The 25,715-nt window shown below is 40.2% G+C and overlaps 2 protein-coding genes across 2 annotated transcripts; both read left to right on the top strand.

Moving 5' to 3' along the window:
- The first annotated feature begins 539 nt into the window (after nt 1-539).
- On the top strand, nt 540-14,945 carry LOC135475887 (shiftless antiviral inhibitor of ribosomal frameshifting protein homolog). Its single transcript, XM_064755835.1, has 7 exons — nt 540-628; nt 5,208-5,319; nt 6,053-6,105; nt 9,596-9,748; nt 11,490-11,590; nt 12,133-12,377; nt 14,289-14,945. The coding sequence occupies exons 1-7, from the start codon at nt 596-598 to the stop codon at nt 14,537-14,539; spliced, it is 948 nt and encodes a 315-aa protein (XP_064611905.1). The 5' UTR covers nt 540-595; the 3' UTR covers nt 14,540-14,945.
- A 2,213-nt stretch (nt 14,946-17,158) lies between these two features.
- On the top strand, nt 17,159-24,662 carry LOC135475393 (putative phosphatidylglycerol/phosphatidylinositol transfer protein 2). The gene is made up of 4 exons (XM_064755266.1): nt 17,159-17,846; nt 20,711-20,806; nt 21,386-21,576; nt 23,645-24,662. The coding sequence occupies exons 1-4, from the start codon at nt 17,597-17,599 to the stop codon at nt 23,723-23,725; spliced, it is 618 nt and encodes a 205-aa protein (XP_064611336.1). The 5' UTR covers nt 17,159-17,596; the 3' UTR covers nt 23,726-24,662.
- The last annotated feature ends 1,053 nt before the right edge of the window (nt 24,663-25,715 follow it).

Raw genomic sequence — 25,715 nt, 5'->3', positions numbered from 1 at the left:
ATAACGCTGGCTGCCGTTGTATGACTGAAGTATTTTTGAGTAGGGTACGTCGTAAAACACCAATAAAGTCAAATAAAAAATTATTTTGTAACACAGTCTTACAATATTTCTTTCCAGGTCATGATGCTAGTGCAGCGCAATGATCTAGGAACCTCTCATCAGCGTTGTGAGTTCAAATCCAGCTCATGCTGACCTCCTCCCCGGGTGTATATGTGGGAAGGCCTAGCATCAACCTAGCGGTTGTTCATGGCTTTCCCCCGGGCTTTACGTGGTTTCCTACCACCATAATGCTGGCCACAGTCTTATAATGTGAAATATTTGTGAGTACCGCGTAAAACGATTAAATAAATAAATAAATAAATTCCAGGCCCGGAGTCAAAAAATCTCATTCTAAGAAAACAAAGACTTAATTCTAAAAAAAAAAGATAAATCTGGTTAGCATAAGGTCTGCACAGGAGTAATAATTACACGATCGCAGCTTGCATAAAACTCATGTCAGAACTGGGGCGTGTGATCGATATCACAAGACCGGCCTACATTCGGGAGGTGGCGGGACCGGACAGGTAAAGTATATATACCAACCAGCAGGCGAGGAATGGCTGAGGCACAAGAAGAGAAACAGAGACAGGTAAACTACAAATTGTCACACTCATACGTGCCTCTGTTGCTGTCCAGAGTCACGAGACGTGACAGAAGGGCACACTGACGGTCTGCCCTATGGGGAGAGACAGTATCGGTTAAGCGGTTAAGTACGCAGTGCTGTCCATAATGTGTAAGGATACTAGTGATAGAATGTCGTCGTGTTGTGACGGATGCGCTCTTGAGAGCGACGTCAAACCCGAAGCTAGGAACCAAACTATACGTAGCTACTGATAAATACCCTATTCTTATCTTATACTTGTTAGGGCAAGGTGTTCGGGGAAGCGCGGGAGACGGCGGCATACACGGTATATTTTGGGTTATGGCATGCCCACCGAGTGAAACGCTCTACCATGGGTGTACTAGTGGATTTCCCTGTAATATGGGACTCCGTATACATCATATACATACAGAGCAAAGAATGTGTATTTTATACCTGCAGTTAGAACAGGCCTGCCTACTATAGAAAAGTTGTCAATGTATGCCTACTACACATATATTCATGGTTTGATACTTGTAACACGTGTATTTGTGCAGGCGAATGTATCCGGCTTGTGAAAACGAGCAATGCGTTCACGTACTTATACCGAACATTTTTGATACTTGTAACACGTGTATTTGTGCAGGCGAATGTATCCGGCTTGTGAAAACGAGCAATGCGTTCACGTACTTATACCGAACATTTTTCCCCACTGTGTGTACATTGTGATGATACCTGAATATTCAAGTTTTTTCAAGTATTCAGTCTACAGCCCAGTATTCTCTTCCTTATCCCGACGTTCCGTGACACAAGTCCTTCATACTCCGTCTGTTGAATTTACAAATACGTGTGTGTGTAAGACTGCGTTTAATTTTACAGCGTATCAAAATGTAAACATATCAGTGAAGTTAGCTCCCAGTTGCGAGTTCCTGGTCCGACATTGAGATGTCAGCTTAGCTCCCGTTTTCTGGATTGATATTCAAAGCTGACTGTCGAACTGGGAGCTGGGAACTAACTTCAAATATTTATTGTATTATTCTACTCTTAATATTGCACCTACAAGTACCAAACGTGCTCCATGTACACTCTGTGAAATGCCGCATCTGATGGTACCAGTAGTTCCAAGATACGACGCTAGGGGCGCATGTGCAGATGAACATCGAACTGAAAGCTGGGCCTGTACAGCTCTTATTATTGCACCTAGAGGTACCAAATGTGGTAGAGGCAAATTTTAGGGCATGCCGCACGTGAAGGTACCAGTAGTTCCAAGATACGACGCTAGGGTCGCATGTGCATGTGGAAATCAACGTAGGGCTTTGTTTAGCTTCAGCGCTTAATTCGTTCCAGTCGCGTAATGTTGCTTGTAAAAATGAGTTTTTTGGTAGTTCCAAGCGGCATGCTGGGTTGGTATAATTTGATCTGTTTCTCATGTTATATGGATTAACATCTCCTAGCAAAGGCGGCTTTATGTCGATGAGGAAATCAGGATCATTACCTGGTGGATCTTGTACAGTATTTATAACTTAGCTATTTTCTGTCGACCAATTTTTCCACCCAGTTTCGTAATAGTGATATTCTTCATTTGTATAAATCGGGAGACCAGTGAACATTCAGCGGAGAGTTGCAGTTGTTTTAAATGATAGGTCATTTCCCGAGGGCAGTTTGAATATTCTAATATAGGCCTAATATATGTTAAATACAACCTTACTAATGCTTCTTCACTGATTTTGATACTTTATCCTTCAAAGTATCTCTATTCTTTTTTATGCAACTTTGATCATAAAAATTAAATATGGGAATCCCATTTGCAATTTGCGCGCAGAAAAACTTCCAGGTGTTTGTGCTTTGAGGATTGATTAATTGCGGTATCGTCAGGAAATATTTCTACTGGCCTTTGAAAAAGCTTGTTGGAAAACGGTATAAATACTGATTTTAATGCATTGAATTGTATCCTCCATTGCCTAGACAAATTCACGATTGTCTTCCTGATTTAATATCATTTCGAGATCAAGAACGTTTGGTGAGGAGTTTTGCATTGAGGTGTAATTGGCAAATAGACCAGACATAATTATTATATTATCAGCAATACCATTAGCGTATACCAAAAAAAGAAGAGGTCCCAGAGCCGTGGGGGTATCCCAGCGTTTGTTGACCTAGAGTCGGGCCTGACATGTTATAAGATAACCTTTTGTTTTTCGGTTTGTGAAATAACTTCTAAACCATACTAACAAATTATATTCAATACCATTTTGACGAAGTTTATATATTAAACCTTTATGCCATCCACTATCAAATGCTTTTGATATATCAAGAAATCCCATACCTTTGAAATCACCGTTTTCTAATCCTTGGCACAAACTCTGATAGAATTCTTTTAGCTGGTATACAGTGGAATGGGGGGGCCGAAATCCTGACTGATGCTTGTGAAACACATTGTTCGGAATGAAATGGTTACAACTACAGAAAGAGGGGCAACTCCTGATTTAGGTCTGCTTAGCTATGCACTGCTGTGCAATTTGTCTGTGCATTTCGTACACATGTCATCTACATCTGGACAATCCTGGAAATAGCCTCCCAAGCCGACTGGACCCAACAAAGTATTAAATTTTGTATAATGTTACAGTATTGAAAACGGCAACAGAAAACAGACTCAGTGACTCAATATTACAATGTAAACAATGCTTTATATATAAAATGAGACGTACAGTTTTACAGACAGTTCAACAACAACAACATAAAAAACATACACATCAGTATTACCGGTCTTTAAAAGTTTCCAGTTCACCTTTGTATCCCAAGGAACGTGTTCCAGGAGATCCAACGTAAAGACCATGGGATAAACACACAATTCACACAAGTCACAAATTGTCCCAGACAGGTAGCCTACTTCGCCAGGTTAGCGAACGCGAACACAGTACACAGGTTACACAGAACTGGAACAGTCAAGCCTTTGAATGACGTCACACCCGCAGAGCACAACACAGGGTAAATACAGGCATGGAGGTATAATCCACTTCAGATCAGTCACAGCTCCCGCAGAAGCTCACAAACGAGCCGTTGAGAGACGTAGAGTAATGTCACCTTGTGGCAGAACGAGCGTCCTTTGCAAAACTGAAAACTTCAGTTTAGAGTCCTTGACGACCTTGTCGGTCAGGTGAGGTCAGCGTGTTAAACAAATTACACAGTCCACACTGTATAATCATAATAAAGATCCGAACACCAATAAACGTGACTTCCGCAGAAATTCACATAAACCAGACATCAGTGGTACACAAACGGTGCCGGCATAAAAATCTGTCCTCCCAAATGAAACTGGCATCACCAGCTCATATCAAAATAATGGACTCGATACGAGAGCGTCTCACACTCTCCTGGCTCCCAGTGGATGCAGCAAAAATACCTCTCCTCTGCACAGAAAACACGGCTTATATACGTGCCAGGTGGATTCAACTATTTTTAAACACAGAGTTTAACAGCCAATGAACAGTCAGTTAAATAAACAGAGCATTGAACAAGGTGCTTTCGGCCAGGTCCGCGCTGTACATATATAACAGGGCCTGTTATGCTTTCACAAAGGTCCGCAGACAAACAGTACATGAAGACGTTAAATAGTCATACATAACAATAACCTTACATCTCTTTGATAAGCCCGATTAATTTTGTAGCTAAAACCTACTTCGCAATACATGCCTCTGTGGTCACTTATTTCGTCCGTCACATCAAAGCCTCCACAATCAGTAAATTTAATGCATTCAGTAGTGATGATTGGGTGAATAAGTGTTGATGAATGCTGGGTAAATTAGGGGAGGTTCACGAATTACATTCACCAGATTAAGACGTGTCATAATAGGCAAGACAAACTTTGAGTTATTATTTAACAAGTCATCGACTAGAACAGTATTACTAGAAGCATATAACGTGTGACACCCTTTAAACTATCATATGTTTGCGGACTACTTTGTGGAGGAAAGTATGGTGTACCAAGAATTAATGATCGACCAAGTGACTGAATTTCAAGACACAGTAGCTCAAAGTTGTTGTCCTCCAATTGCATATACTACGTTTGGTACATGTAGATACAATAATAACAGCTGTACGGGCACAGCTACCGGTTCAATGTTCACCTGCATATGCGACCCCTAGCGTCGTACCTTGGAACTACTGGTACCATCAGGTATGGCATGCCTTAAAGTGTGTATGTACCATGTTTGGTACCTCCGGGCTCAATAATAAGAGCCGTTGGTAAGAAAAGTCAACAATCCAGGGAGGTAACTTTGTAGTAGTGCACAACCGTTATCACGCATGCAGGCTTGTTAACTGGTTTGGGTGTTGGATTTTTGTTACTGCGTGGATTCTGCAAAGTGTTCATTGCTGTCAAAGGAGCGAAAAGTGAAGAGCTTTCTCCAAAAGCGTATTTTACGAGTAAATGTATGCTTTGGTCTAATGCCGAAAAAACAATTCAGTATTAACTTTACATCTTTTGATGGGCTTTGCAGAACAAGTGAAGAAACATAACCCACAGAAATAGGTTTATCCCAGGCACAAATTGATTATTGGGCTGCTTTTCATAGAAGTTAATCCTTTCCAGATTCGGAAGATACGGGAGCTTTTTCATGGTCGATTCACAGACTGGGAAGTTCGAATCTTACTGGACGAAAAGCAATGGGACTCTACCGCAGTGGTGAACTATGTATTTTGTTGTGAGTTAAATGCTGTCAGTTCTTTCACACCACACATTTTCCACATGATGTATCACCGCAGAGCCAGAAAAACTGGATTCAAGCTTTTAATGTGTATATTTACTCAGGGCTTGTGATCTGTATCACTGAATGAGTAAGGACGCCTTTTACCTAATCGAAATACCTTGCGCTCCGTGGGGCCATTGAGGTGAAAAGAATAGCACCGCAGCCCCTATATAGGCAAGCCTGTTGTAGAGTTTGACTAACTAACAAAACCCCTCTCCGAGGGCGCGGTTAACAGAGTGTGTCCACGGTGTTTAAAACATCATTTTGCGCTTATAAGCCCCAGATTGTGTTCCAGTATGGTATTAAACATGGTATTAAACATGTACTAAACTGTTCACTGTGCGGATCTTAACGTTGTTCGGCGGGGGTTTGCAGTAGGCTGTATTTCAGTTATTTTACAGCTCTAATTGTGTAACTATATTTAACTACAATAACTACAACTTACTCTGATGACGGAAACCGTAACCTGCTTGTATAATATGTTTTCGCTACGATGTGGCTAAAATATTGCGTGACATTAAATCTTAATCAATTTTCATTTATTTGAAATACATTTACCTGGAACAAGAACAGACAAAAGCCATTCCATCTTTAATGTTCAATGCAAATGCAATCAAATAAAATTCTATGTATTTCTAGTTAATCACTACTTTCTTTTTCCCGATTTGTTTTCTTTCTTCTCATGCAGCCGAGCCACATGAATTACGCCAGCTGCTTGGTGAGAAAGGAGCTGATGCACAGGTAAGACAGTTATGTTGCACCCATCAGACAGACGATTCGGTAAAGAAGTTGATAGATGACAGCTTCTGTATCTTTTATTTGCGCCATGTTTCCTTGAATGACTGAAAGTTCAGTCTCGAATCACATTAGGAATAACAAATGCATGATATGTTTAGGTTAGGATGGATTTTTTGTCTACTTATTTATAAGGGGTTATTTTGGTATATTGATTAACCCTGTCTCCACTGTCGAACATTATTCGATATATATATATCATACATTATATATATATATATATATATATATATATATATATATATATATATATATATATATATATATATATATACTGCTAATGTTCCTCTAGTGTGATAAATAGATGTCTTGTCACATGAAAATGTATTTCCCCCATGCTCTTCTGTTTTACCTGTTCCTGATGATTAATGTCTTTCTTTTACTTTTAAGGCTATTAGTAAAGGAAAATCAATCTTTTTGAAGCTTTTCAGTTACCTTTAAATGAATATGAACATTAAAAATCTGTGAGAAAGCTTTATTACTTTAAATAATAAACTATGCACTTGGACAATAAAAATTTTAAAAATAGTATTTTGAGAAACGTTTTTTTTTTTAAATTTCTCTATATTTTTACCAATATAAAAGCTGGATAAGATTTGAAAGTTTATTTTGGAAATCACTAGTCTTTAACTTTCAGAAGATAAATATTCACATGACTGACTGATCAACATTTTGGCCTACAGACGAGGCAAAATGCGGAAGTTTGGTCAAGAGGTGTTCTAGATATCCTTAAAACTGAAATATGCCCAGTAATATTCAAAAATCAAAATCTCCAAATTCTGTAGTTTAGGTGTAGTGGAATTCCAATGGTCAGTTCGAAAATTCGTGTAATACTTTCCACATGTTCGTTAGTTATTGAATTTAATAACTATGGTTACCTGATGAACGTGAAACAAACATGAATGCGCTATACCGAAACCTATAAAGAAGGACGCAGCGTAATGACCCTGGGGTCTCTCACCTGCGGATGGTCGTGGGTTTCCCCGGGCTCTGCCCGGTTTCCTCCCACCATAATGCCGGTAACCGTCTAATAAGTGACATATTCTTGAGTACGGCGTAAAACACCAATCAAATAAATAAATAAATAAATAAATAAATAAATAAATATAAAGAACGATGTTTTCTGAAAGCCAGTCATAACTGTTGCAGTGAGGTGATACCTGTACAGTTTTCTTGAGGTGATATCTGTACATGAAGTGATACCTGTACGTCAGGTGATGCCATTATTTGAGGCGATACCTGTACTTAAGGTGATACCTTGACTTGAGGTGATACCTAGCTGTACTTAATATGATGCCTGCACATTATCTGATAACTGTGCTTGACGTGATACCTGTGCTTGAGGTGATACGTGTTCTTGAGGTGATACCTGTGCTTAAGGTGAAACCCGTGCTTGAGGTGACACCTATGCTTGAGGTGATACCTGATTGAGGTGATATCTGTGCTTGAGGTGACACCTATGCTTGAGGTGACACCTATGCTTGAGGTGATACCTGATTGAGGTGATATCTGTGCTTGAGGCGATACCTGTGCTTGAGGTGATAGCTGTGTTTGATGTGTTAACTGTACTTGAGGTGATAGCTTTGCTTGAGATGATACATGTTCTTGGGGTGATACATGTACTTGACGTGATAGCTGTTCTTTAGGTGCTAGCAGTGCTTGAGGTGATACTTGTGGCTGAGGTGAAACCCCTTCTTGAGGTGATATCTATGCTTGAGGTGAAATCTGTGCTTGAGGCCATAGCTGTGTTTGAGGTGATACATGTGATGAGGTGATACCTGTACTTGAGGCGATACATATGATGAGGCGATACCTGCACTTGTGAAACTTTATGGACACTTCGAGGAAACTAATGGTCATGATCTTTAACGCTGTCAACACTGCAAAACAAGTTAACATCTATACACACTTTTAAACCGTTTCAGATCTTATCTGGAATAAACTACAAACATGGATCAAGCACTTTGATTACTCTGATTGGTGAACATGATCTGTTAGGTAACAAGAACTGTCAAAGTGGAGGCCTTAGTCTAGCTAACCAGAATGTGAGGATTTGAAGTGAAATAATTACGTTAAAAAACATTCCCAAAATTACTTGTTAGCCATGTTTCAATTCCTGAAGCCTCGTTATCTGGCCAAGTTATCAAGTTAGCTGGCGTTTTTCTTTTCATACTTTCATACTTTTCTTGGAATTCTTTAAACTTCTTCAAAAGAGAAAAAGTACAGAACTACGCAAATGAATCGGTTGAATTTTTGTCAGATAGGTGAAATATGTTTTGTGTGTAGAGTAGTGGATACCCCACATGCCATCACCCAGTAACAGAATTGAGAATACTATTCTGGTACATGTAGTTTAATATTCACTGTGGTAAAATGTAGGCCTATATATTACCTTATCACTGAGGAATTGACTGAGGCAGCTTATTAAAACAATCTGCTCTAATGTGGTGTATGTGGATTGTAGCCTAAGCATGTAAAACAGAATTGAAAAATGAATGAAGTTGGAGATGTGGTGTTTGGTTGTTTTTGCTGTCGTTCACGACTCTTTGCCCGTGCCTTGATTAGCGATTTTAAAACTTGGTTTTGGTTTTCACCTTGGAAACACTGTTTCACTGAGGTGAAAACTTCATCACCCAAGTGATAACTATTTACAACCTGTCCATGTTTCGCAGGTTGTTGTCGCATTCTCATGGATCAACACAGAACCGTCTGGCTTTTCTCACAGATCGGATAACACACACGGCTCACGTACACTGTTTGATATCTTTTTGTGTCCTTGATTATGTGCTCTGATTAAATGTAAATCTTCTATCTATGGAACTCGTGCTGAATACATGCAATTCGTGGTAGGGCATTGAGTTCTTGGAACTGGGCAGAGAATTTTTGGATTACTCTGTCTAACTCTTTGCGGTGCTTTGGTGACAACAGGTGATCGACGATGCGCGTGGGACTATTTGTGCAACCTTACGTTGGTTAAAGACCACTCATCTTCTCCCAGTATGATATGGATATTGGAATGTATACTTTAGAAAGTTGGTCAGCGATATGTCCAAACTCGATAGGTTACTCACCTTTAGTCCCACCTTCTAACAAAGTGACCAAATTCTTCAGTAGGACCTTAAACAGCAATCAGATCAATAAATAAGTAATTAAAAAGGCTTTGGTAGTTTCTTTTAACTGAATTGCACTCACTTTAAGTTTTTATCTAGAAAGAATTCGGATATTGCTACTGATGATGACCTTATTGTCAGAAGCAGGTATAAATGAGGAGGAAATATCAAATCACGTCAAATGTGTCACTACGAACCCAGTTTACGTAAATCGTAACATATGATATTTCGAAAGGTGACTCCAGACTGCATTCGTGCACACGTGATTTCAGGTGACTGCTTAAAGTGTGACTGTATAATGCTAATCGAATGATGTTTGTACTCAGGACTTTGAGTCACGTGTCCAAGAAGGGTTGGATTTAGCCAATGAATGGTCGATAGTCGAGCCTGATGGACGACACATTAACAAAACTACTCGACAGTTTTCTTGTCCAAAATGTGACCGGTCATGGTGGAAAAAAGTACCCAGGAGAAAAATGGTAACATTTCAAATATACAAACAATGATTTTGTAATTACCTTTTTATGTTTATTTACATATTTGTAGATTTTTTTTATATTTCTGTGTTGTCTTTAGTGAACACCACATACGTGTAGTTTTAAGGAATCCATAAATTAACAATGAGTGTAACAACTTTTGGAACAAAACGTTAATGGAGAAGAAAACCTCAAATGATGCAAATATCATATGAAAGAGCGTGTAAAGTCATTAATATAAATATGGTCTTTTCCGATTTTTTCTTTCAGACGAAATGGTAATTGAAAATATTTTTGTATGGTGTGTATGTGGGACAAACTCTTGATATATATCGTCTTTGCACCATAAAGTTTTAAATAAGGATGTGATGCATGTTGAATAAATTTGTTTCAATGTAAATTTGTTGTTTAAATCCAAAGACATACATTTTGTCTTAAGTATGATAATATTTATGAATATAAATATGATTAAAATTTAGGTTGAACATACTTGTTGGCTGAAAAGACCACATTCTAGCAGAAATATATTTATTAACCATACCTTACATCCTCATTTAGGACATTGTTATGACAGTACATACGAAGAGGTTGAGATACCCACCATACAAAAATTATTTTCAAATGTCTTTTTCTCATTAAAAAATGGAAACAAATATATAAGGCCATCTTTATAACTAACTTTCAAACTGTTTAATTTAAACTTTATTTCATTTGTAAGTTTTCTCCACCTTTTCGATATTCTGCTGATTGTTTCCAAGAACTATCTTACACTTTGATCAATGTTCCTTAACTGTGTCGCGAAACAAAAAAACGTATCGCAAACCGTTTCCTAATTTTATATATTTATCTGATTCGAGAAAACGGAACCACCGGAAATGACAATACCAGGATGTGACATGCATTCACGGGTAAATCCCTAGGCAGATTGGTGTGATCTACTTGTAAATTCAAAAACGCAACCATCAATGGTCACGAACACATCGACTCTTCGTTTTCCAATTGCAGCTATGGCAAAAACACAGATTTTCAACAATTTCGGAACTGAAATAAAATGCCCCATAAAACTCCAAGAAAGCTTAAGTGTTATTTCAGGAAATGTATTTGTTTGATTTATGTTTAACGCCGTGCTTAAGAATGTTTCACCTGTAATTAACAGCGAAGAGGTTTTGGTGTGGAGGCACCTGGCAAATATCCTGACTTTATGTATGTATGTATTCTAGAGGTTTGACTAAAGTGCTGCCGCCACTGAAGTATCATGCCAAAGACACCAGACATGTCACCCCAACCACTTTTTTTTAAACTGACACAGGGCCAACCAGTCCTGTTTCCTTGCTCTAACCTCTCAGTGTTGAGCACCAAGCGAGACAGCTGCTTGTACAATTTTTGAAGTCTTTGGTATAATCCGACCCAGGTTTGATCCCAGGGTCTTCTGGCTTCGAGGCGGACGCTCTAACCATTAAGCCACCAAAGCGGTCTGTCCTGACTTAAAGCCGCAGCCGATGCATTCAGAGGCAGGCTAGAACTCTATTAGCAAATCGTGCCCTTCGCAAATCACTGAAAACTGTTTAGGTAATGGTTTCATTACATATCAGAGCTGACTGCAAAAATACGATATGCCGTCAGATTCAGTTGTGCAAAAATTGCTACTGCAAATCTAAGCAAGGGTATCGTCAATACCCACTGTATATGACGCCCTTGGCTGCTTCCAAGTGCATGAACCAATACAGATGCGTTTTCCTGACAGGTAGCGAAATGTTTCCGCTGTAAGAAGAAGTACGATGCTTTGGACCGTGAGAGGGAGTGGGGCTGGGCAGAGTTCCGCTGTGATTGTGGCAAAGTGTTTGGGTGAGACTTTTTTCGCGACGTTCATGTTGATAGTTGAATTACAAACTTTTATTTTCCGTTTTAGCCAAAGGTAATTCAATATATGGTTTTCTGTGAGTTCCAGTCACAAAGTGTTTACATGCATAGGCCTACTTTTCGAATTTAGGCTATGGTACCTGCAGACTTGAAATGTGTTTGGCCCACTTAATTAACTCAGACAAAAAATTAACCCTTTCAATGCGTTTCGAAATATCATGTAAATATTATTGCATGCAATTTTGTCATGATAATGAACTATTGAACTGCTCATATTAAGAGGACGTTGTTGTTGCTGGACTTGAACTCACAGCGAGAGCATTGGTGACAGGCTTCTGGGTCATTGCGCTGTGCTAGCGGGCTAACCAACTGAATCACGGAGGCCCCCACGTGAATGACGTTTGCTTATCCATTTACCATTTGCATCATTATCACAGTGTTTTCATAGTCACCAAGAAACCAATGGGCGGTTAATATGTGACACTCATTCCTTCGTTATCAGCTGTCCCCTCATGTTTGTTTGTTAGAGGGTTTTGTCAGCGGATCACATCAAGCCCGTGTCACGCCTGCGGTAGCAACGTGTTTCCGTGCAGAATTATCCCCCCTACATACGGTCAGAATTCCCAGCGGAGGAATAATACCGCCGACAGACACCTGTGTAACGCCCCGGACTGCGTCTATCGGGCTGTGAACTCATGGGGGAGGAGACGAGGGCGTGGCCGGGGACAAGGTGGCTCCATCACAGGGGTCTTACCACCAGGAGTCAATTACAGTAAGTACCATCTTTTAGAAAATACGCCTCCAACAATTAAATCAGCTCAAACATGACAAGAGAAAGAACACATAAAAATGCCGCCAAAATCAGGCGAAAGGGCGTCAAAACTTATTTGTGTGAAACATGTGTTACATCCTCATTTATAACATAATTACACAAAACTGTATATAGCATTCAGCTAACATTCAAAAGATATTTTCAAGTGTCTTTTTTCTCTTTAAAGAAAAATCGAAAAAATATTGAAGGGCATATTTACGACAAACTTTTCGTAAATTTTCATCCGAACTTTACGCCATTTTTATGTTTTCTCCACCTTTAAATGTTTTCATTAGTTTGCATTTGTATTCTTCACTTTTGTAGAGCTTGAAGAAATCCGCTTGGTTCGCCAGATACTAAACTGTTTATGCTCGTAAAAACCCTTCAGATGAATATGTCCAGTTGATCCAATGGACGTGGCATGGATTTGAACGACAGTTTCCTTTAAATCATGTGACCCCAAAGGCCTCGACACTTAACCCTAATCTGTTTCTATAACTACAAGGTTGTAAATTGCTCACTGAGGCCGAAATTGCAGTAGGGAACTTCATTCACTTTGCATATAGCAGTTTGTATTTCCAAACATGCAACATGTTGGTACGCGACATTTCGGACAGCTCGCATAAATGTATTTATTTATTTATTTATTTATTTATTTATTTTTATTTGATTGGTGTTTTATGCCGTATTCAAGACTGTTTCACTTATACGACGGCGGCCAGCATTATGATGGGAGGAAACCAGGCACAGTCCGGGAGAAACCCACGACCATCCGCAGGTTTCTACCAGACCTTCCCATGTAGCTGGCATAAGGTGAATCATAGGTAATATTTCTGCACGTATTTTATCAAGTACTGATATTGCTAACGATCTGTCATATTGTTTCCAATATTATTCTTCATGTTTAAATGTAATAACTGTATAATATCGCTTACAACTTTCCCCACCTAAGTAATTAAGGCAAGTGGTGTTCTTTCCTGCATATCTTTCTGATTACAACGGATTAACGCATACACATAGTGCTCCTGCAGTATATATGTACATGAGATTAGTGGTAAAGGCGATCTGCAGCCCGAGTCGTTATTCCGGGGAAAATATACTGCATTATGTCTGTACTTACAAATAATCTGCTGAGGTGTTAGAATTATTTGCAAAGATAAACAAGTAAATCAGATGGTGAGAAGAGACTTTTATACGCCGACTTCACGTTTATGGGTGACGCTAGAAACGCACTTCGCCTGCATAACGCCAGATTATAACCGCATGATTTAAAGCTGCTCACAATTGAAGCGCATGACCTCAGTGGTCAAGAGCCGATCTCCTCAAACGAGAGCGAGGTTTCACCCAATTGAAAGAAAGGTAATAGTAAGATTCCAACCTTTTCTCCAGGTAGGCGTGGCCTATTCATGAATATTATAATGGAAAACATCATCACTGAAAATATGTTTTTTAGGGTTAGGGTTAGCAGATATGGTTAGCGTTAGGGTTAGGCGTGTTTCGTTAAAATTCCTGAATAGGCCACGCCTGCATGGAGAAAGGATCGGATTCTTACCGTTACCATTAAGATCAATGGCCACTACATTAAAAGATGGAGAGTTTAACATCAAATGGGTATAATACGTATATAATAGGTTTCAAACGTCCATGTTAATCTGGTTTCGTCTGCATTTTCGGAATACGTTGAATTTTGGGTGATTTGCGTTCAACAAAACTCTGTTCTTTTGAATTATAGTGTATTTTTTCTGGAAAATTTAAAGCCAAGTTTATTTTAACTGCCTAAAGTTGTTAACTGATATCCGAGCTATGCACATGCAATAGCAAAAATCAAACAAGTATTAGTTATAACATAATTCCCGCTCCCACATGTTATAGGCATCCAGACGTGTGTTCACCCTCGGAATCTTGATCGGCCCAACAAACGCCGAGCGGTGGTGCCTAGTGACGAACACGTCAGTTCCGGATCAACCATTGACACGTGTGTGACGCAAGACGATCTCCTCGATATGGTATCTGTTATAGACAACATTGGCGCCTATAGAGAAAGTGGACGCCTGCCGCCAATACCCGAGGATAGGAAAGACGAAGCGAGAAGCCATGGAGATTCATCAAGCTGTACTTCCTGAACAAAAACTTGGCTCATGGACAGATTTAAGGACTTCACATAAACGAACTAAAATTTAAACTGTGAACTGTCGATACGATTGTGAAATAATGTTCTCAGTTCTGACTGAAACGCTCATACATGACGCCGCTGTAAGTTTTATCAAATGTTGGTTTGTGGATCGAAAACGTTTGGGTTGAAAGATTGTCATTATGTACAATGTACGCAGTAAATCATCACTAAGCAATAACTGTCATACCAAAGACTTTACATATGGCACTTGTTGCTACCTCGCTTGGCGCTCAGCACTGAGAGGCTAGAGCAAGGAAACAGGACTGGTTGGCCCGGTGTCAGTATAACGGACTGGGAGTGGCGTCATGTCTGGTGTCTTCGGCAGGATACTTCAGCGGTGGCAGCAGTTTGGCGATATGGACATACATACATACATACATACATACATACATACATACATACATACATACATACACACATACATACATACATACATACATACATACATACACTCTTACATGGTGAAACAAAAACGTTCATGTGATATGTTAACGTCACCGTATCTACGTTAGTAGTCAGTCAGTAGTGTTCATCTTGTTCGGACTGTTCAGCGGAATGAATTACATGTGCACAGTTAGTTTATGCCATGTCTGTATGCATAAAACATCCAAGGTAAAATGTTTAATTCTACAATAATAAAAAAACTGAGCGACATTTAGAGATGGTCATGTTACAAAAATGTCCATGTTTTCTTTAGACCAGATGAAATCTACATGAAGATAACTAATTAACCAATCTGAATGCGCGGTAAGCACCCATGAGCAAAGTCCCCAGTTGGTCCAGTTACCCCTTGAGATTTCGTGTTCGAACCCAACTCTGACTGACTAATTGGATGTAGCTTTTTGCCCCCAAAGTTCGTTTTGTTGGGCTGATCACACTGGTTAGTATATATGTCAAATAAGTGAAATAATACACACTGCAAGGTAAAACACAGTGGAAATAAATAAATTAGAAAGAAAATTGATAGAATTGTGAATGAAGATATATATGGTTATTCTAATAGCCATCCACACCATGCAGATTGAGTGGAGTATAGTTTGACGCTGGCATAGTGCTGGGATAAGAGGGCAAACTAAATGACGTAGGGCAACGTCTACTTCCATTGTCAGGAAGACAAGCTTTAGCTACCGGTAAATATTGCTGTTGACGTTAATGCATTTATTATTACTATTGAATTTGTATTGTCCTTTATATCCCTGACATATCCATTACCCATGGCGACATATTCTCCAGTCAGTTTTCAGAGATATTTAACAAATGGTGACATATCGCTCACCCAGGTAACGTATCCCTCAGCCACGGTGACATATCCTTCACCCAGGTCACAGATCCCTTACTCGGGTGACATAACCCTCAGCCACGTTGATGAAGCCCTCAGCCACGTTGACATATCCCTCAGCCATGGTGACATATCCCTTACCGAGACCACATCTCCCTCACCCACGATGACAAATTCCTCAGCCACAGTGACATATCCCTCACAAAGGCGACATATCCCTTACCCACGGTGACAAATCCCTCACCCTGGTAACATATCCCTCAGCCACGGTGACATATCCCTCACCCAGGCGACATATCCCTCACTCAGGTGACATATCCTTCACCCAAGTAACATATCCCTCAGCCACGGTGACATGTCCCTCACCCAGGCGACATATTCCTCAGCCACGGTGACATATCCTACACCCATACGACCAATGCCTCACCCAGGCGGCATATCTCTCACCTCGGCGAGATATGCCTCAAACATCCCTCAGTCATGACATACCTCAGACTTGTGGACACATCCCTCACCTAAGCGACATATCCTTCACCCAGGTGACATACCTCTTACTCGCGTGACAAACCCCTCAGCCACAATGATATAGCCCTTAGCCACGGTGACATATCCTCACCCACGGTGACAAATTCAACACCCAGGTGACATATCCCTCACCCAGGTAACATATATCCCTCACCCATGGTGACATATCCCTCATCCAGGCGACATATCCCCTAGACACGGTGACAAATTCCTAACCCAGGTAACATATCCCTCACTTAGGTGACATATCCCGCACCCAGGTAACATATATCCCTCAGCCACGGTGACATATCCCTCATCCAGATGACATATCCCTCTGCCTGGCGATATCCCCAGCCATGGAAACATATCTCTAAACCATGGCGATTTCAGCCAGTGGGACACACTTTTTCCTATGGTGACAGACATATCCGTACATATCTCCCAGCCACTTGGGACAAATCATTTAACCATGGAGTTATAGCCCTTAGCCACTGCCACTTGACTTTGTCAGGGATATGGCTGAGGCATGAGATCACCACTCATCCATATGGACATCTGCTGTCCGAATCTTTGACCTGCATACCATACCTATGTCAATCCATCGACCCTGGACTAATCAGCTCTACAACCTATTAAGTTACTGACCTAGTGGCACAGACTTTGATCTCTCCTATCAGCTGGCAGGCAATGTTCTCCACTCATGCTCGACATCAGAGATTCGGGAACCATGCAAACTGCTGTTATTTAATAGCACCGGAAAGTTTCCGTCCCTGGGTACAGAAACAAGAGTCGAGTGTTTCCGTCGCGAATTATTCAGTCAGAAGAGCCGACAGCTGTGTGGTGAAGGCGGTTGCAGTCAGCCGTTTGCCCTTATATCTCATACAGAACAAGCCTATAAATGTTGACATCGTACGAACTGACCCTAGGAAGCGTGCTGATAACATGACAATACTGAGTACATGAATGATACGGTGCAGTTTTAAATTTAAATCAGTTACTGACATGTAACATCCGAGACGGCCGACCGAAATGCTAACCAACATACAGACAATCGTCACAAGGAACCATTATTCTGTGTTTCGGTGCCTGAAACTGTCCATTTTTTCCTCTGAAAGGCATGCCTTCGCAGTGAAGAATGTTTCTAATCAAATACAAGTGAAAATGTCAGCGACAAAAACTTTTGGTCAGGATTTCATCACCACGCTGTGAGACTGAACAAGGATGGGTAAAAAAGTGGTTGTCGGGCTAACAGCTGCTGGTTTTACCGTCTTCACGGTGTACTTGGCGATGTTTCGTCACCCGCCAACGGCCGAGATTCTGGCAGCCAACAATCGAGAGAAGCAGACGATCGAGAAGGTGCACAAGCCCGGAGACCCAGATTATGACCCGTACGACGAGGCCGAAAAAAGTTGGAACAACTTCATCATCGCCAGCGGTTATGTTTCCATTGGCAGTATTTATGACAAATGTGGTGAGTCCTAAGTGGCTTAGAAAAATAGAAGAGCACTGATATTTTTCATTAGTGTCTTACAAGTTTAATTAGTTAACACATAGATTGATGATAATCTCTCTTTGCAACTTATTTTCTCTTTCAAAACCTACTCTCGTAGACATGTATATGTAAAACAGGGCCTTATGCTTACACTCTCTGTCTTCCGATCGGTCTGTATGACCTGTGATCCCTAAGGAAAATCAGCCGTGTGTTTCTGTAGGATATTACTTTATTTGATTGTGGTTTAACGCCATACTTTCGGTCTTATTTATGGGTTAGGGAAACTGGGTGGACGCCGTGGAAAACTACCATCCTTCGTCATGCAGGTATCTCACAAACGTGTAGCATGAAGACAGGTCTGACATCTCAGACAAAGTTAGCATTATCCCTTCTCGATGTTAATATATGCTCGATTGACAAACATGACGGTGGCACTGGTGAGCCTTAAAGTATGCAGCTGTTATCAAGCCCTTATTTATGCAGTCTTTACTAAGAAAAGGCCAAGGTTCAGTATATATCCCGCCTTATCTTAATACTGACATGAACTATTATGTACACCTACGATCATAAGCGTAACGCTTATGTCCAAATGTTTGAGAAAATCTCGCGATCAGGAGCATTTTGGCGGTGTCTTACAAGATTCCGTTTGTTTGCACGTAGATCGACGAATCTGGGTACAACTGGATGCTTCGAGTCGCAGAAAGTTCCAACATGCACGTTCAGCTCCGAGAAACTGCTGCTCCAAGTCACTTTTTAGTTTTCAAAAATCCAGCCGTTCCCAGTCACAGCGTCGATTTACGTCCGGCAGATTAGGATTCTGTGACCCTGAAGCATTCACAATGCACTTTGTACGTCGGCCATTAGCCTGTTCAAATGTCTTCAATAAGGGTCGTCACGTTAGTAGCACTAAAGCAATTTAAACATTTTGACAAAAATGAGAAAAACAGGTTTGTCGTATTCACTCGTCAAATTTTATTAGTCGAATTTAAATATGAAATGTCTCTCTTTTATATACATGTACGAACAGCACCTTCCAGACTCAAAATAAGTCACACGCTGTGCCTACAACCTTCATGAATTCTTCATATTGGCGCGATGAATGGCACCGTGTGAACGGTGCTGAATCATGGCATTACAGTATCAAAACGGGCCATGCAATCTAGGAAACATATAACTTGAGTAATAATAATAAATAATTCTAAAATAATAATAATCAAAAATTGTTAGGTGTAATTATAATATTTTAAGCCACACTAGAAATATAATTTCATTTGTTTAACGGGAAAGAATTGAAATGGAATTTCTTTCTCCGAGGAAGCGGAGACCCGGGATACACTACAGGTGTGCACTGACAGCGTGGGGTACTCGCTATGGTCCGCTTGGAAGCTCGTGATTCCGCGAGAATATGGGAGTAATAAATGTGTCTGGTTAGGCAATTGATTCACTCTTGTCTGAGGTACGGACCGAAGTTCTGACAAATCTTAACCTTTTTGGATATTTCATTTTTTGAGCAATAGTGATAAAGCCTGTTGCCAGAGGCTCAATAAAGCGAGTTCTGATTGATTCCCGGATGTTTTCGCTTGTTGAGGGCCCAGATGTTTTGTCGGGATTAGAAGCCCAGATGTTTTGCACGGGTCAGAGGCCCACATGTTTTTCACGGGCTAGAGGTCTAGGTGTTTTGCACGGGCTAGAGACCCAGATGTTTTGCACGGGCTAGAGGCCCAGATGCTTTGCACAGGCTAGAGGCATAGATGTTTCGCACGGGCTAGAGGCCCAGATGTTCTTCTGCGGGCTAGAGGGCCAGATGTTTTGTACGGGTTAAAGGCCCAGAAATTTTGTACCGGATAAAAACTTAGGTGTTTTGTACGGGTTAGCCCATATGTAGACGCTTAGATGTTTGCAACGGGTTAGAGATTCAGTCGTATTTGACGGGTTAGAGGCCCAGATGGTTTGCACGGGTTAGAGGTACAGAAGTTTTGCACGGGCTAGAGGCCCAGATGTTTCGCACGGTCTAGAGGCCCAGATGTTTTTCCACGGGTTAGCGGCCCAGAAATTTTGTACGGGTTAGAAACTCAGGTGTTTTGTACTGGTGAGAGGCCCAAATGTTTTGAAGGGGTTAGACGCTGAGATGTTCGCAACGGGTTAGAGGCCCAGATGTTTGTACGGGTTAGAGGCCCAGATGTTTTTACGGGATAGAGGCCCAGACTATAAATGTTGTAAATACAAAAATCAAGAGGCATAAATGTACATGCCTAAAGCCCCAATGGCAGATTCTTTAAATTCGCCATGGCTTGGAAGTGTGTAATGGTATAAAATGGTAAGAAAGGTGTGAAGATGTATAGAATTATAGTTTCGGTTTGTACAACACGACAACACCAAACCAAGGGATTGTCCTGTTGTTTATTAGGGCGAGCAATGCTGGACGGGCGAAGATCTATGTTCAGATTTATATTTAACTGGCTAGGCCAGTAGCTTCTATTCACGTTTATGTAAGGGCCTTACCAATCTGTCTTATCAAAGGATACATGAAACGCTTTTTTTTTCTTCTCAGTATGGAATTCAGGATATGGCCTGACAAAAAGTATGCAATTGGGAGCGCTAATCTGGTCTCGCATTCCTAGTATGTTCACTGAGACGACATTTCCGAATATTCCCGACCATTCACGGAAAATGTGCATAAAATAGAAGGGCTATTAAGAAACCTAAATTATGACTCAATGATGCGTTCTTTCTCATTTTTCTGGTATACGTGTCTTCATTTTCCGTTTCATGGTAAATTTTGGTGTATCGTACAAGTACAATCGTTGATCTTCCATACACTGACATTCGGATCTTTCTTCCAGACCCGAGTGATCGATTCACGGTGGGAAAAGTAATTTTGATGCCAGACCTAGTTTTCGGAGGTGTGACGTCGAGGATTTTCGTCAATATATCCCTAAGTAAGAAATATTGTACACCTGTAATGTACCTGCCTCAACACTGGATAAACCATTGCTCATGACTGTGGACTTAAACCTACATACTTGTATTTGTCATATGCCTGAACAGTTGAAGATAATATATAAGTATGCCTAAATGTATAGATTCATAATCTTTATATTGTGCATGGACACGTGCCATGAAAGCGTACACAATTACAGGTATACAAATGTCCCTATGTAAGGCAGTTGTCATTTATCTCTGTCTTACCGGTACGCCTGTACTTTGTATATCTCTAAGAAAAGCATGATGTGTTTGGGTGATACGCATACCAATGGTTGTTTTGTATTCTGATTCAACCAGATGTTAAATTATAAATATTATCAAGTTCTTATAGGTTTACACATGCTATCTATGTTATCTGTCAAAACAACTGTGTATAGGCTTACGTTTTCGCACATCATTAATTGAAGTTTTTTGGTACTTGTAAGAATATAAATTGTTTAAGAAAGGAAATTGGATTCAAAGAAAATGTAGTAAAATATTATTAGTAAACTCACGTTATATCGTCTTACGTAACTGGATATATTTGTTTTTAGACGCGGATATCACGGATGGGTGGTTTCGTATCCAGGTGAAGTATAACGGTCAGGATCTGTACGAGAACAACTTTGAGATATGTTTCAAGGACCCCAGCGTTCCAGACTCTCGACGGATTATCGTCTGCCCTATAACAGAGGGATACAAGACCTACGACAGATTCTTGAAAGTTCCCAGATACATTCCAAAAGTGAGCACTATAAGCGACGGAGCCGTAAAAGTGATATGGTGAAAAAAACAAATTTTGGAAGAGCAAAAAAAATATATATGGTGAAACAAAAATTCTTTTTGGAAGAAAAAAAGTTTTTTAACCCCGAGTTTACAAGCCGGGGCCCCGAGTTTACTTGTTGGGTCCCAGACATAATTGATAAGTCATAATTAATGGTTACGTTACAATCTCATCTATATATAGGGGGCTACTGCCTGATCGTCAGTGCCATTATGTTTTTGCAAATTAACTTTTGTCTCTTGCAAATTATACTTTCTCAGTCCCAAAATGGTCTTTCAGACGACAAGAAAAGCCAACGCGATTTATACTATAACCTTCAACAATCTGTGATTATTAATAAAGTAAACACAACCAAACAATACGATAAGATTTAAACCTATCACAGTTTTCCTCAGACATGTATGTGACGTAATGTAAAGGCCGTTGGCCTTAAAGCTTGCCTTAGTTCCACTCTGCCTGGATCAAGTACATGTATTCGAATAGTGTCTCACATATAGCTGTTGCTCTTGGGATTGACAGAACTCAACTTGGCTATACAAGGGCGGGGCTGCACGCTGTATTTATATTTTATGTTTATTTAGTCCATATATATCTCTTTAAATCTGTTTATTAATAAGCTGCCTAGATGATATAGGAAAATGCTTTGGCCGCCTAAAACAAGTCGGTCTAAAGCGATGTACTCCGTCATTCATTTATTTCGTCACTGTTTCTGCGTACCTAGTCACGTCCATCGAGCGAAGTCGTAGATGCACATGAAGTTCACAAGCACTGAGCGTGGCAGCTGAGAATATGTGGTTTTAAACAGACTGGAACTTAACTGTGTAGACGATCATTCCCATTGTAATCCTTGTTCTTTATTCAAAATACAAGTTATTTGTCTCATGGTAAGACCCCAGTCAAAACGGGTATTTATCAGTGAGAGACGCGCGGCTGTGGCTGCCATTTTGGTTGTTTGATGGCAAAGGACCTGCGATTGACCATTTAAGCCGACTTGTAAACTCGGGGCTCGACTTTAAAAGTCGGGAGTTAAAAATAAAAGAAAAAAATTTTCATCATGTCATTTTTTTTTTCGAATTTTATTTTCACCATGTCACCTTTACGGCTTCTTACGCAATTAGCTCATAGGGAGTAGTTTGAAAAATAGAAGACTGATGTAAGTATACCTTAATCTGATTGGTGGGGTGACCGGAGTCGATATGACATGAATTTGTGAGTTGTTATGTGTCGGTGTACTGTGATTGGGTAGGGTGTCCAGTGTGGGTATACCGTGATTGTTTATAGGGTTTTCGATAGCAGTATACCGTAATTGAGTAGGGTGTCCGATGTCGGTATTGTCATGTAATTGGGTAAGGTATCCGATGTCGGTATATTGTGGTCGGGTAGGTTTTTCGATGTCGATATACCGTGGTTGGGTAGCGCGTCCGATGTCGGTATACTGTGATTGAGTAGGGTGTCCGATGTCGGTATACTGTGATTGGGAAGGGTGTCCGATATGGGTATACTGTGATTGGGTAGGGTGTCTGATATCGGTATTCTGTGATTGGGTAGAGTGTCCGATGTCGGTATACTGTGATTGAGTAGGGTGTCCGATGTCGGTATACTGTGATCGGGAAGGGTGTCTGATGTCGGTATACTGTGATTGGGTAGAGTGTCCGATGTCGGTATACTGTGATTGAGTAGGGTGTCTGATGTCGGTATGCTATGATTGGGTAGAGTGTCCGACGTCGGTATACTGTGATTGGGAAGGGTGTCCGATATGGGTATATTATGATTGGGTAGGGCGTCCGATGTCGGTATACTGTGATTGAGTGGATTGGGTGGCATGTCCGGTGTGGGTATACCGTCATTGCGTGTAACGGTGATGACTTGCTATAGCTCGCTATCTATGTTCGCTATCAACGCGGCATCTACGCTTTTCAGCGCATTGTCAAACACTGCTGTAGAAAACACCGTCATGTTATGAAAGGGAAAAAATGTTGAATCCTGATTCTTGTGTATTAATTCATATGGCGTTTCTTTTTCCTTGCAGGGTCGATACACGGTGAAAGCCTGGGCCACGGACAATACAGGGGAAATCTTCTTTTGTGGATTTGCAGATTTCATCTTGTAGGTAATTTATGAGGATGACATTGTTTGGGCAACATAAACTGAGTATGAGGCCTACATTGTCCATACAAACTGAGTATGAGGCCTACATTGTCCACATAAACTGCACTCAGTGAGTACCATGCGAACAATTCCATCTCAGCTCTGAAATAATGGTTTGCCTTTTATCTGGGAAACAATGCTACCTCTGATGAGAATTCGTTGAGAAGAAATATTACATGAGATTATTTAGCCTCCTACTTTTGACGAATATAAGAGTCAACCTACATACATACATGACGTATATTGTATATAGATATATTGGATGTAGATATTGGATGAAAATGATTTTGTCCATAATGCTGTGTATAACATGTAGCCAGTTCTAAATATGTGTGATCAAGGGACAAGTTTGATCAACAATACAAATGATTTTGCGTTGAAGAATATCTTCGGTATGCTGACGTTTGATATAGACCACGCATTCTCAGCGTTCTGGCGCTATTAAGGAATGTATGTCGACTGAGACCAATTACGACCAGTTTGGTGCAGTTGTATTCTGTGTACTAGTATAGAATAATACGCTATCCTTTTAATGCGTGAAACAATATATTCCACCAGAAAACAGGATTGATTCGGTTTTTGTGTTTTTGCACATCTCAGACGGGTATAAACGGCTTTTGATAAGAAGTGTGATCCGTTTTTTGTCACGATGCAAACTTATAAGTGATATTGTTTATGCCAGAGCATGTAATTATTGGATAGAGTTACTGTTTACATATTAATAAACGCTGTGTATGTATAGTTGTTTTATGCTTAAAGGGACAGATGCGTGTATACTACTGTATCTTTGACATGTCTTTCAGTTGCTTTTAATGAAATGCTCACCATTTGTTTTCTCACCGTTGGTTATTCGTGATATCATTTCTTGTAAACTCTACAATCCGTTTAAGTAAACTGTATATAAGAAAACGTTTTTGTGTATGTTTTTAATGCAAATTTTCTTGAATAGGGCCTTCAGGTTTATTGTCGACATAGCTGTCATTCCACACAAAATCGAAAGATACTGTTACCCTCTATAATTTGCTCTGAGGGGCATGGATTTCAACAACAACCTATAAATAGCATATTGCAAGTCTGAATATTCATTTCAACGAAGAAATATATAACATACTTCAAACAAATGAGCTTGGCTGTTGTGTATGGCGACCTGTATGGTCATTGCGGTTCCCTGTGTACCACAGCTCTTGACATGTCACCTACATCTGTCAACGTATATACCACATCACGCTTGTTTCATTTTTATCCCAAAGTCAGCTGCCAGTTCCCGCTCTGGGTTCGATATACATGTGTAACACATACACCGTCGGCTTTGCAGTCTTTTATTTATATGTGTTCGCATTACCACCCCCTGTTACTCTATATAAACAACTCTCAAATGTAAGCTCAAGGTAAGCTGACGTTTGATCAAATCAGTGAAGCAGGTGAATTTTTACAGTTATCAAAACCAGGTGTTGAAATAATGTGAAAAACAACCCCAACATTCATTTACCATCACTTACAAAAGAAATGCAGGAATATAAGCAAAAAATACACAATAGCTTTCTTTCATACACTTTTCATAAAACGTTGTTAGAATATTACATGTATTAAATGTATTACTCGTATGAAGATGGTGAATTTTTTGGGCTATTTAGGGCCAGAGGTCGATTCCACATCCATTTCTGACCATTTCGGATACCTTTATTCAACATTTGAAATACAATCTTCGGCATTAGAAATTGAATTTTTTCCCACCTCACCAATGTTATCCTATGACTAATGCGTCCAAACTTCAACTTGCAGTACCAAAAGGTAAGCACTGTGAAGAGGTTTAAATTTTGAGTTTACTTAGAAATGGCTTTGTGTAATCGGCCCAGGTGTATGCTCCACTGTGAAATAACATGATTGCGTTCTCATTAGCCAAGCTGTCATTTATACCCCAAATCACCCAGATTCAATCGTCGTCATGTGGC

This window comes from Liolophura sinensis, chromosome 9, assembly GCF_032854445.1.
Source record: "Liolophura sinensis isolate JHLJ2023 chromosome 9, CUHK_Ljap_v2, whole genome shotgun sequence".
Taxonomy (NCBI): Eukaryota; Metazoa; Mollusca; class Polyplacophora; order Chitonida; family Chitonidae; genus Liolophura; species Liolophura sinensis.
Note: the sequence above shows the minus strand (reverse complement) of the source record. Positions and strands in the feature narration are given on the sequence as shown.